General features: G+C 31.3%; 2 protein-coding genes across 2 annotated transcripts in view; both read right to left on the minus strand.

The window, feature by feature from the left end:
• Positions 1-7,496, minus strand: part of LOC111512841 (potassium/sodium hyperpolarization-activated cyclic nucleotide-gated channel 1) — a 108,975-nt gene extending 101,479 nt beyond the window's left edge. The window contains exon 1 of the mRNA XM_074178465.1: positions 7,167-7,496. Coding sequence (XP_074034566.1) covers positions 7,167-7,171 — 5 coding nt within the window. The 5' untranslated portion in view covers positions 7,172-7,496. The remainder of the gene's footprint in view (positions 1-7,166) is intronic.
• LOC141483638 (uncharacterized) overlaps positions 1-13,790 on the minus strand; it is a 565,103-nt gene that overhangs the window by 399,829 nt on the left and 151,484 nt on the right. The window lies entirely within an intron of this gene.

Raw genomic sequence — 13,790 nt, forward strand, 5'->3', positions numbered from 1 at the left:
TTATTATTAGTAGAATACCTACCTAAGAAAAACAGATAACCTATGAAACACAGACAATCTGATGGGACAAGAGACTCGATAACGATAACTCACACCAAATACTAAATATTTCTTAAGAAAATAATAATACTCGTACAAAGGAGCTTATTGAAAAAAACAGATATATTGGGCAAAAATTGTTCACTTGAAATATTTATCTACATTTTTTTGCAAATATTTTCAAAAAAATAATACTGAAAACACGGAATCTAAAGATACTTTTTATGTATTGTTTTTTGTGATATATTAAAAAACTTTCCAGCCCCCTTTCACATTTTTTTAATTATCTGAGAAATCGCCCCTCTTTCAAATCAGGGGATATAGTTCGCCTCCTAACTACACTTCTTATTAATATGTATGATTCAAAACCATAATCTGGCATTGACAGAGAGAATTAAACCCCAATTGTTTATGCAAATCACAAGTAATTTATTAAATTTTCATTATCGTGGTGTGTCCCGGTTTTTATAAACTACCACACCTTATCTTAGGTAAATTCTACCAATATGGAAATTTGGTGGACCTTCAAATATACTTCCACGCACAGTATTTTGTTCTGGTGTGGGAAAAGTGTTTTTAATAGATTCCAGAGGTTCCAAGTCTTTTGGTGAAATAAATCAAAATTATATCAAATGCAGATTCGGCATCATCAAAAACTCATTGATACAAAATAATTTTAAAAAATCACAAAAAAAAGCTGAATATCGTTTTTAACATTTTTTAAGGACAAAACGCAAGCACTACATGAACATCCTTAAGGCGCTCTTATAAAGGCATTTTTCTGTTACGCTTCTCAAAAGTAACAAACGTTTAGGATTTATAGGTATCTGTGAAAAACATCATTTTTGGGTCTTTCGCCCTCAATTGATTGGTGGGATATTTCAAAATTGATTTGAACAAAGAGGATTTTGGAGATGAGAAATAACATACTGTATAATTAAAAATATTGTTTTGAACCATACGAGTGTATCTTGACCCCCTCTTTCGGAATGAGGAAACTTATTATTTCGAATTATAAGTGAAGAAACTTACCTTGACCCCCTCTTTTAGAATGAGGAAACTCATTATTTCAAATTATAAGTAAAAAACTTACCTTGACGCTCTCTTTCAGAATAAGAAAACTTATTATTTCAAATTATAAGAAAATTAACTTCCTTGACCCTCTCTTTCAGAATAAAGAAACTCATTATTTCGAATTATAAGTGATCCCCTCTTTTAGAATAAGGAAACTTATTATTTCAAATTATGAACAAGAAAACTTATAGTTTCCAATAATAAGTTTCCTTATTCTGAAAAGGGGGTCAAGTTTTTTAAATAATGAAAGAATTAACGATGGGGCTATTGATATGATGGGCTTATTCATAAATATTTGTTAATTTTATATGTGAGTGGAATAATTTTTAATGTTTGTAGATAGATTGTTTGAATTATTTCATACGTTCAGTACCTTAATTTCTGTCAAAACTGTTTTTATTTATCTGTGATTTCTGTTATCAAATGCTCTTCAAAATATATTTGGAAATAAGTATTTTGCTTTCTATTTTAACGCCGTTATAGGTACAAAAAATGGGGGAAAGCTCCGAAGATAGTGACTAATAAAATAAACTGATTAAAAAAAACCCTTATAAGGATGTGTAAATCATACACCGATGTTTTCCACATTTGTTGTAAAAAGATGGAGAAGTAGGAAACCAAAAAGCTTTCTATCGAAAACTGTTCTATCCTAAAAACATTCCCCTTTCAATATGCACTCAAAATGTTATAGTTGAGTTTTCTGAACGTAATACCAACTCTCTTATTTGCATAACAAACATAATTTTTTTTGTTCCTGTGTCAAAAGTCACATTTTCAAAATAAAAGAAAGGATAAATTGTGTGTATAGAAAACTATCTAACGGGGTAATTAGCATGAGTGCTAAAAAATTTGGCTTTCTGGACATTTGATGTACAAGCAAAATAAACCAATGGCTGAATCAACCTATGGGATTTGGTAGATATACCCAAAAACAGTGTATTTTAATACTGTTCCGACTTGTTATAATAGATAGCCTTACCAAAATTTCAGGTTTTGTAGAACTTTTTGAATCGGTCATGTGAGATTTTAATTCTAAATACGACCAAAACGCCAGATATAAACACAATTATTTTTCAATTCATCACATGGCTGAAATTTAGCATGAATATACAGTGCTTTTCAGATAAAAGTATCCACCTTTAATAACTTTTGTAATACTGGTATTTAGGAAAAATCCAAAAACACGTCAATTTATGTTGGAAGGGGCAAGCATTATGGCTTATTTAAACTTACTGGAAAAGCCACCCCCTCACCCCTAGCATCATCCCTTTTTTTTTAAATTAATTCTCATATTTTTTATGTAAAATTTGGATACTCCTCTTTGAGCTGATTTCAAAAATGTATAATACTTGTAGTGGTTAGTTTATGAGATAAACAATTTTTCTTTTAATAGCACAAATTTTACTTATTTTTTACTTTCACCTTATTTGCCTGTAATAAAATGGGTTGTACAACAGTTCAAACTCTTTAATCTTTTTAACTGTGCTATTTATTATGAAGTTACAATAAGTGTTCAAAATGAGTACCATTCACTTCCATACAATGGTATAATCTATTTTGAGATGCCTCTCTGACATTGCTTAATACGGCTGGATTTAATTGTCGACATTCATTTTCTATCCTCTCTCGTAAATCATCCAGAGATTCTGGTTGGGTAGCATAAACTTTTGTTTTTAAATATCCCCATAAAAAGAAGTCTAGGGGTGTTAAATCCGGTGACCTAGGTGGCCACTCCATCATCTGCCCTCTTCTACCTATCCAACGAGCGGGGAATGTTTCGTTTAAAAATTGTCGGAAAGGCATAGCGTGTGGGGGAGCTCCGTCTTGTTGAAATACCAGTAAATCTTCGGAAAGGTTATCATCATTTTCTATTATTGTTGTAATACGTGGGTCAACCTCTTCCCTGAGTAACTCAAGATATGATTCACCATTTAAATTTCCGTTGATGAAGAAAGGTCCGACAATGTGGTCACCTAGGATACCACACCAAACGTTTAACTTTTGGGAATATTGTGTATGGAATTCACGCATAATATGTGTATCACTTTCAGCCCAATATCTACAATTATGCCTATTTACTAAGCCATTAAATGAAAATGAGCATTCATCAGAAAAGCAAATATTGTTTAACAATTGTAGATTGTTATTGATAAATTGCGTCGTTGATTCGCAAAACTCTAGACGACGATCAAAATCATCTTCATTCAACTCGTGCACCAACTTAACTTTGTAAGGGTGGTACTTGAATTTATGTAGAACTCGGAAAAATGTAGAAGATGAAACACCGGTCGCTCTACTTATTGTTGACAACGATTGGGGTTGTTGAGCCTCTAAGCTGACTTGCCCTAAAATTGCCACTTGGATTGCTTCGTTATTTACGAGTACCTCTCGCTTATGCACTTTATTGCAAACAGACCCTGTTGTGGTAAATTTCTCCATCAGTTGAATTACATACTTATGAGTTGCATGTCTTCCGTCATGTAATTCGTTAAATATTCTAGCAGCAGCTCTTGCACAATTATTATTTTGGTAGTATAAACATACAATTTCAATTCTTTCTTGCAAAGAGTAAACCATTTCAGCGAAACAAAATAAATAATGTATCAAAGTACACTATCAATAGTGACTACAAATTCTAGTTGTAAAAAGTAGAGTTTTTTGTTGTTTGGATTTTTGAAGTAGAATAAATAGCACAGTTAAACAGATTAAAGAGTTTGAACTGTTATACAACCCATTTTAGTACAGGCAAATAAGGTGAAAGTAAAAAATAAGTAAAATTTGTGCTATTAAAAGAAAAATTGTTTATCTCATCAACTAACCACTTTAACCTACAAGTATTATACATTTTTGAAATCAGCTCAAAGAGGAGTATCCAAATTTTACATAAAAAATATGAGAAGTAATTAAAAAAAGGATGATGCTAGGGGTGAGGGGGTGGCTTTTCCAGTAAGTTTAAATAAGCCATAATGCTTGCCCCTTCCAACATAAATTGACGTGTTTTTGGATTTTTCCTAAATACCAGTATTACGAAAGTTATTAAAGGTGGATACTTTTATCTGAAAAGCACTGTATACCATAGTGTCCTTAACTCATCAAAAAAATGTTTGTGCAAAAAAAGTAATAATGAGCGAAATGTATCGTCGAAATTGAAGTCCTGGGGGGCAGGGCCCCCGCTACCATATGTACAAAGTGTGCAATGCACACGGGCGCCATCCTTTAAGGGCGCCAAAATCCAGGGTCAAAAATTGCAATAATTAAAAAAAAAACAAAAACCAAAAATTAATTTTAAAATAAAAGTTGAGAAATTAAATAGGATTAGGTATAAATACACACAAAATTAATTAGTATTTCATCCAGTTACTGCCGATTCCTATGTTGCGAGAACATGTCATGCAGTAGTTTCTTGATTTTTCCTGTTTAGACATGAACAATGCCCGGAGCGCTATAAAAGAGATGATGCATCGCCAGATGCGTTTTTAAACCGGTTAGTTCACTGGACCGTGCAACAAGTGCATAAAAAAAAGTAATCCTATTAATTATTACATTTAAAGTTATTTTTATTTTGTCAAGTGTTGTGTTGTATAATATTTTGTTTACTACTTTTTTTCTGAAAAATTAAGGGTGCTGAATACCTGCTGACTCCAATTTCAACGGTTCGATTTTTTATAAAATGGTAACTGGTCCCTACTTTAATTTATACTATCAATATTAACCCTGGTTATTATTATTTTTTATTTACCCAAATATCTTTTTATTAATTGAAATGTCATGTACAGGGTCTTTGACTACATTTACGTGCTTCCTAGAGCCTTCATTATATCAGATAGAAAAAAAATGTTCTAAGCAGAAGTTGTAAGTTTTTTTCCTATATTATCTCTTGAAGTTATCAGATAAAAACAAAATCGCATCGAAAATGAAAAAATATAGGCAGCATCCACATTAATAAAACACCCTGTATATTATGCACTAAAATAACAGCCCTTTTTTCTCTGATTTGAAAAATATATATGTTGATATCATTTGGGCGAGCTGTTTTTAAATTTTTAAGTTATATTAGCTTAAATAAATTGCAGAGAAAGCTATGGAAACAATTAGAAGAAATATAATTTATTTTCAATAGTCCAAATAGCAAACAAATATAAGCATAACACATTTTTCTCTAGGAAGCACATAAATATAGTCAAAAAGTCAAAGACCCTGTACGAGTTTAAAAAAATTATTGGTTTTTTATCAATGACTCGCTTAGTTTTTATGCTATCGATCTTTTTGAAAAACCGTTTTGTAGGTTTTTTCAAGGGCTATAAGATCAAGATAGTTTAAAAGGGTTTAAGCTGAAAGGGCTCGAACAAATTGCTTTTTACTTAAGTACGTTAAAGTTGTTTTCATTACCTGAAGATACTGACCCCTTAAGTATTTTACAATATATATTTGAAAACAATTTAATCTCCACCCTTCCAAACTTAAGCATTTCACTAAGAATTCTTCTGACATTGCCTGTATCTGTAGCGTCTCGCTCTTTTTCAAAGTTAAAAATCATTAAAAATTATTTAAGATCGACAATGCTTCAAGAAATATTGTCTGGGCTAGCGATATAAGCAATTGAACAAGACATTTTTGATGGTATAAATTTTAGCCATGTAATTAATGAATTTGTAGTACCAAAGTCTCGGGAAATATCGCTGCTACAATAGCTATTTCGTATTTTTCTATTGTACCTAGCTATAATTTTTGATTTTATAACGAAGTTACCTAGGTATTTTTTATCAGAAGTATCTGAATATTGCATATTTTTTAAAATATCTAAGTATTAGTAGAAAGTAGTAGACATTAGGCAATATTTCTGTTATTTGTTCCTAAAAAAGATGTGATTTTTAGTTTTGGGTTATTTTTTAGTATTTATAAACAACGTGGCATTAGTTAAGTAAATGATTTAAAATGGATGTGAACAAGAATTTATTTTAATTTATTTTGTTATGATTTCATTCTGTTTGTTTCATTTTGATATTTTAGTCTACAAATAAATATGACTTCTAAAGTTCAGTTTTTTGCTTTATTGCAAGCACCTACGTACTTACCTTGAAAAAAAAATAAAAAAACATGATCCAAAATGCTATAAGGAGCGCCAAAATCCATTTTTGCACACAGGCGCCAGTAGCCCTTACGGGGGCCCTGCTGGGGGGTTTATATCAGTAAAATTTGTTCAATGAAAAGAAACTCATTTTTAAGTTTTTCACTCGAAAGTAGCGCTCAAATTTTGAAGATATTGATTTTACATATACTTATAACTTGTGATATACTGTTTGGAACCTTTGGTGTAGTGATGAATATACCTGGAGTTTTTTCCCAACACCAAACCGTTATTTTAACACCTCGAAACGTGTTTCGATCACCAAATGATCATATTCAAGAGGAAGATCAAACTAATCCTACTTACAAAGTTATCCTTATTTATACCATAGATACCTCTTCTAGATACCTGCGTCTTCAGTGTCTTAAATTAATTTCACAATATTGCCTTACCTACTAGTCTTAAATCAATTTTACAATGTGCCCTTATGTAATAGTCAGGTAAATCTAATAATTATGAAGTTTCTCAGCTATTCTCCTGAAAATTGTAAAACGATATGGTGATAATTAAAAAACTGGATACTGTAAATCATAATTTTATCATCATGTAATCATGATTATATCCATTCATTTTTTACTAATCATTGAACATTTCTATCCAATGAAAAATGAAAAAACATGAAAAGTATTTTTCAAATAGATATAAATAATTACAGCAATGAAAATGCTATATTATATATTGTTATTGTTTTTTATCGATCCATTGAAATGAGCTTAAAAAGCAATTGGATAAGTCAGTAGATACATATCAAACGCAGATATAAAATTCAAGTATATAACATTTTTTACTAATGTAGGTAAGAGAAAAACCCATCGATTGTATAGGGGCTAATTTCAAAAAGTATTTGTTTTATTTTATGTTTGAATACTTGTTTCTTGGTCATAATTTCGAAAAACTCCGGAAGTGCATTATATAATGTACTTACCACATAATAAAAAAAGAATTATCAATATCGTTCCTGCGCCTCGCCCGTTGTCATAATGCTGCAACAAATTTAACGCTCATATTCACCGTTTATAATCGCGTTGTTGCAAACATTTTATTAAATTTCAAGTATTTCACTAGTTCACATGAAATTTCCTGCCTGTGATATTTAAAAATGTTTTTCGAAGTTCGTAAAATTCAGGTTTCGAAGAATAATTCACCAATATAAACCCTATTGGGATGCGCCCAGGACTTCAGTTTTAAGAATACATTCCTTAAGCCGGAATTATATTATTGTGTCGTGGTGTGTCGTGACGCGCCACAAGTATATCGTATCCATACATTTATTATGTTTAGAAATTATATTACTAAAGTGCAGTGTGCCGGGACGCAGTGTGTTGGGGTCGGGACGCGATCAGTCGTGACGGCGATCGGCCGATTCCCGATCGGCGTCAGAACGATGGTGGGGTTATGACGCGACAGAACACTCCACACTAGTATGTTTCTAATCTGACGCGTTAACTAGCTAGAGAATAGTCGTTTGCATTTATTTGTGCACTAGATGTTGGACGAACTTATTGAACTTGTTAGAAAATACGGGTTTGCATTTGAAATCTGTTTTTCCGTTAATCAGTTAATTTTTTCAATATAATTTTCTACCATAGAATGTAATATCTCAAATTAATTTTTTGACATCCTGACATATTGATGAAATCTATCTTCGTCACTAGTCAATTTTACAATTTCACATTCTCCTCTGATTCTATCTTTGAAACTGCAGATATGTGTTTTCAACGGATTCTACATTAATTGGGACTGTACAAATATATAGTTTCGCTATCACATCACAGATGTCGACACGAGTCGAACACATTTTTTTTTGCCAGCCCCCACATAAATCGAAAGGCGCCAGCGCCATTATTGTTGAGAAAACCTGCTCGTTGCTGTTAAGTTGAACCCGAAAAGTGATTGTGTTTGTACTTATTAGTTGCATTTTTACGGCAGTAGAAGCTGACACATGAGAAACAATAGAGTAAAGACATCTATTTTTTCGTGTCGTCTTTGGATTCCGTCGGTAGTGTTATTGTGTTTGGTGCAACTTCCTTTTGATGATGTCCTTTGATAAACAAGGGATTGTTTGGAATGTTTTTGTCAATATAATTTTGGAGATAAAAAATTAGTGATTTTTTCAGTGTTAGACAGCGATTTCCAAACTGTTTAAGACGGCTTCAGAAATGGTGAAGAGGTAAGTGACAAAAAATGACTTTTATTTATTTTTATTTATCGGTACTACTCAGCAGATGATCAAATTCATTGAAGATGTTAATACCAGGAATGTTTACGACAAATTATCTGGTCTTTTAACATATTTATCTCCCGTCTCAAGCACAAGCTATTGTTAGTGATGAGAAACAATATTATTTTGATATCGATTAAAAAAAATGTCATCCAATTTCGATTGAAAACCATTGTTATCAAAATGAGTAATTCACGTTGTGGACAGCATGTAGGTTATTTGTGTGTTTGAAGTGATTCACTTCTATTCGACGAAATGTTAGTAGGTATGTTCAATAATATTATGACATGGTAACTACATAATTATTTCAGGTAGGTTCTCAGACATGATTTTTTTGAATGTCATTCATTAACTCCATCTGTAACTAAAATCCATTCATGAAAAACATGATACGATCAACATAAATGAGTTGTTCAACAATCAGTACCTAGTATTTTGAATTTATGGCAGTTCTTTCAACGTCTGTGTTTCAATATGAGACAGGAAAAGTATCTATATGAATTGAAACGGGAATATTTTTAGGAGAGATCGGTTTTTTTTGTTTTCTACCTCTCCATGATTAAAAAAAATCCAAAGCTGAAAAAAATTAAGATGAAAATAGTAATTTACGTAACGAGTCCGGAAAATACTGTTTTTTGGACGATTAAAAAAAATCCATAGCAAAAAAAATTAAGATGAAAATAGTAAATTTACGTAACGAGTCCGGAAAATAATGTTTTATGGACGAGTAGACAAAATTCTAGGACGAGCTATAGACGAGCAATTTAAGCTTTGGTTAGAAGTGAATTGTTTATATATCTTTCAGTGACATTGCTAGACTTCCAGCTACCGCGTCTCTTCAAATTTGTTCTTTCCACCATTGTCAGCAGATAACGTCGCTGAAGTTCGACGGATAGCACGTGTAATTTTTGGGATTGGTACATTAAAAAATTACCCAATTTTCAATCTGAGATTATCAAAAACTGTGGATACCAATAGGCTGAATCGAACATTTTTCATTCTGGTAATTCACTAATCGGTTACATGGAGTATTGGAAGTCCTGAAAGATAAATATTGCCTATACAACAGCAGGTATTCCTGCCCTATAACAACAAAACAAACAAAGGTATTTTCACAAGCAACATACATATCTTTCTTATTAAAGAAGTTTTATTAAAACAACGATACAAATAAAATAAAAACAACAATAAAAATTAATTGGCGCTCCGGGGCGACTTCATTGATTCCAGTGGCGCATTTGCTTTTTCAGCTGCAAGAAAACCCGGAAAAACCTATAAAATAAATAAATATAATAATAAAATAAACTTATTGTTTATTAGGTCAATTGACATTTTTGTTAGTTATTCCCGTCTAAACGCACTGGCTAACTCAATAATTATATTGCTACCTGAAAATAAAACAAATTAAGTGGATATTTTTATATCTTACAATCGTGATATTTTCTTAAAATTACCTTTGTTAGCATTAGATGTTTAATTATTTGTTTCCCTAATGAATATGTTGATCTGATCCTTCTGATTTCTTTTCTCTATAACTAACTTTCTTCCTTTTAACAAATGCGACAACCTTTGGGAAAGTGGATAAGTTTACATTTCTCTTCACTTAAATGGTATTTTTCAACATTGAGTACATGTTTCACGAGGCAGAGGATTCGACAGTTTTAGATTTTTGCTATAAAATAAGCCAAAATGACATCTTCTGTAATAGTTTGACATTTTTTCATACCCAACCATTTCAACAACAAAACATAAATATTTTCGTAACTGGATAACTGTACACTTTTCAAACGGTTTTCGAAAAATATATTATTTTTTTAATTTTTCATTTGTTTATTTTAACAGTTTGTAATGCAGTTATGCACTTTATTTTTTTGTATACTGAAAAAAAATAAAAGCAACTATGTAAGTATCATTTTGAAAGAGAAAGATTAAAAATAAAAAAAATTGAGAAAAATTGTGTAAGTATACTCGATTATTTTTATTTAATCTGTTGATAGTCAAAAAAAGATTAAGTGGAAAAATTTATTGGTTCGTAAAAAAGATTTTCCTGTTAGTTATAAAAAAAATTGGAGGGAATGAGATGAAAAATTAGAATACACATTTTTTGTTAATGAACAAAAAAATTTGGATTATAATATACTAGTTTACAAGCTAGATTTCCACTGCTTGCTTTCAATGAATTATTATCCATGATTCTTATACTACAGTACAATATTCCAAATATCACCTTCACATAAACACTAGTGATTGAAAACGAATATACAGTGAGTTTCAAAAAGTTTGCACCATGTTTGAGAAACTTTTTTTATTATCCATTTGTCTGTAGCATTTGAAATGCTACAACACAGAATAATCGATACCTTTTACCTAATACTATTGCAAGAGTGAACACACTGTATAGAAAAATAAAAAGAAAAAAAAAACCGAACAAACCAATATTCAGAGTATTCATTTTAACATCCAGGAAACATCAAAATGTTCGGAGACCCAATAAAGTCCATTTGATGGTATGTTTCTTATTTCGCGATTAAATTAATTTCTGGTGATTTTCCAATATCAGCTATGGCTCATACTGTCAGTATGTACACTCTAAAAACATCAGTTTTAATGAATATGAAAAATAATATAGCAGACATCATTTAACATTTTGAACACCTCTGATTGTCTTATCGTATCCTAAACTTTGTCTCTCTGTGGGTGCTGCCCTCAGTGAATATTTCCGTAGCGTGACGGTATTTCATGTTCCTTTTAAAATTGCCATTCCTAGCCAAGAAACTGAAGAGTTCAAATGAGAAGCATTGTCGAGATCACACAAGGAAAATAAGTTTTTGTGGTGGTATCATGAGTTTATGGATCTATAAAACATCACAGATTACGAGCCTTGTTCAGTGAAAAATCTCAGCAAATATTTTTTTTTGGACCCTTTCCACTTTGAGGCCACATTCCACCATCGGTAAGATAATAAAAACTGAAGTTCCAAGTGCCCAAATAAGCCCTGTTTCATTTTCAGGCCTCTTTTTCCTTCTCCTCAATTTTATTTATTATATTGATTTCTGCCTGAAATCATCATTCGATGAACAAAAGTAGAAGAATAGTACCGACCGGCATTTTGGATCCTTTCAATTTCAACTGTCACCTATGGTAGTTTCTGACCACTCTTTTGTGAAATTCATCAGTAATCATCCTTGGGAAATTGGACGAAGTCTATGTAACCGGCGGCCCTCGAAAGAAATTCCAGATAAGCTATATATATATTTTTTTTATTTATTTTTTTATTTGCGCTCCAACGAATATTTCGCAAGAAAAAAATATTCTATACAGTTTCTGTTTTACCGAAATTCAGATTAGGAAATATCAGGATTTTATTACTATTTCCAAGTTGTAAGGCAAAGGTATACGTATACGATTGCATATTGCTACAGGAAGAAATATCCTGAAATATATTTTTTTTTTTGAGATTGAACATAATTTATGATATATGTATTTCTACAATGTTTTTCATAATAAATGTTTAGTGTGTGTTCAGAAATCTGTTGCATATCTTTTTATTTATATTTTTTTTTCACGACATCATTGATCCTTATAGTTATATTTATCAGTTACATAATTATATATATATTCTCTTTTGATAACTAAACTGATTGGCGCCCAAAGAGGTTAATTTTGTATTTTTCGTCCCACTCACGACCCATAGCTCCCTCGTAAAAACTGAGTAACCGTTTGCAACTGTGTAGCCTTGTTTTATTTTATTCTCTTTGATTTTTTTAAACAACCAAGGTTATACAAATATTTGACGCTGCAACGTGGGGCCAAAAAAAAAAAAATCTTGAATTATACCTTTTGAATTTTTTTTGATGAATGCAACAAATTTCAGGACACATTTTATAAATATTTGCCAAAGTTTCTAGCGATCGTTGGTGAAAAAGTTTCCGTATCTATTCCCTATACTTTTTATGGTGTGTTAGAATTTTTTGTCGAAATTCTTTCGAGCTGATTGCCGTCGAAGTAACAAATAAATGAAATTTGATGAATGTTCCTGAATATTGATAATATCCATACAGGGTGAATCATAGCTGAAAATAGACATTATTTTCCTTTAATTGATAGTTTGTCCTGTAATTGTTAATCGTGTTTGTCATATTCTTTTGAGCAGAATGGAACTTAAAAATATGAAACCCATTAATTTATTGGCAGAGGAACTGAATTATGAGTTGAGAATTAGAGGTATAGTTACTGTAAGAAAAGATCCTAGTACGAAACGTAAAATGTTACAAAGGCGTTTGGATACTGAGTTTGGTAGAAACGTGGAGTTGAGCGACCCTGAATATGACTTTGAAAATGAAATTGTTGTGATTAATAATACTTTTTCACAGTTGAAATCACTCATTGATGAATTTAGTGGTCCTGAAAATGATTCAGGTTTTCAAAGAATTAGATCTAGACTAATTTATATCACAAATAGAGTCAAACGAATTAAAATTCCGGACACAGATCCTGACAAAACTTGTGAAGTTTTTAAAAAAGAAAGCTTAGCGACTTGTTTGGAATTAGAAACGTTATTATATGAAAGTATAGTTAACAATCAACCTTCACCAATAGTTTTTCCGAGCACAAGTTCAACTAATGATAATAATGTTTCGAATAATAGTAGACTATCACAGCTTCCTCCATTACAATCTTTACCAAAATCAATTCCTGTCTATAAATGGAATGTAACCAAATTTAATGGTGATACCAAAACTTTAATTTCATTTTTGAATAAAGTTGAAGAATTATCTAGGGCCAGAAATGTTTCAAAAGATGAACTGTTAGTTTCTGCTGCTGATCTTTTCACTGATAAGGCTTATATTTGGTATAAATCAATCGAAACGACTATACAAAATTGGGATCATTTAGTTAGTCAATTGAAAACTTATTTCTTGCCTATGAATTTTGATGATCATATTTGGGATGATATTAGAGCGCGAACTCAGGGTAAAAATGAACCAATTTATATTTACATAGCTGTTATGCAAACATATTTTAGTAATTTACAAAAACCAGTCCATGAAAACATCAAATTGAAATATATCAGAAAGGGTCTATTGCCTATTTACAATGAAAGGTTATCCGTTATGTCTGCGCCTATAGAAAATATTGACACTCTCTTACAGTGGTGTAGAAAAATTGACGAATCTTTACAATACGCAAATGAGTACCGTTCACCTCCTAAAACATCAAGTTTATGTCCAGAACTTGCCTATATTAGCAGCAATGAACCCTCAACGTCAAATTCAACAGTTTCTATGAATTCTATCTCGTTTTCTTCTGGGAAAAATATTACTACGA

The sequence above is a fragment of the Leptinotarsa decemlineata genome, unplaced genomic scaffold (genome assembly GCF_025532065.1).
Source record: "Leptinotarsa decemlineata unplaced genomic scaffold, Ldec_3_MD MMD2_tig00003798_RagTag_RagTag, whole genome shotgun sequence".
Lineage (NCBI taxonomy): Eukaryota > Metazoa > Arthropoda > Insecta > Coleoptera > Chrysomelidae > Leptinotarsa > Leptinotarsa decemlineata.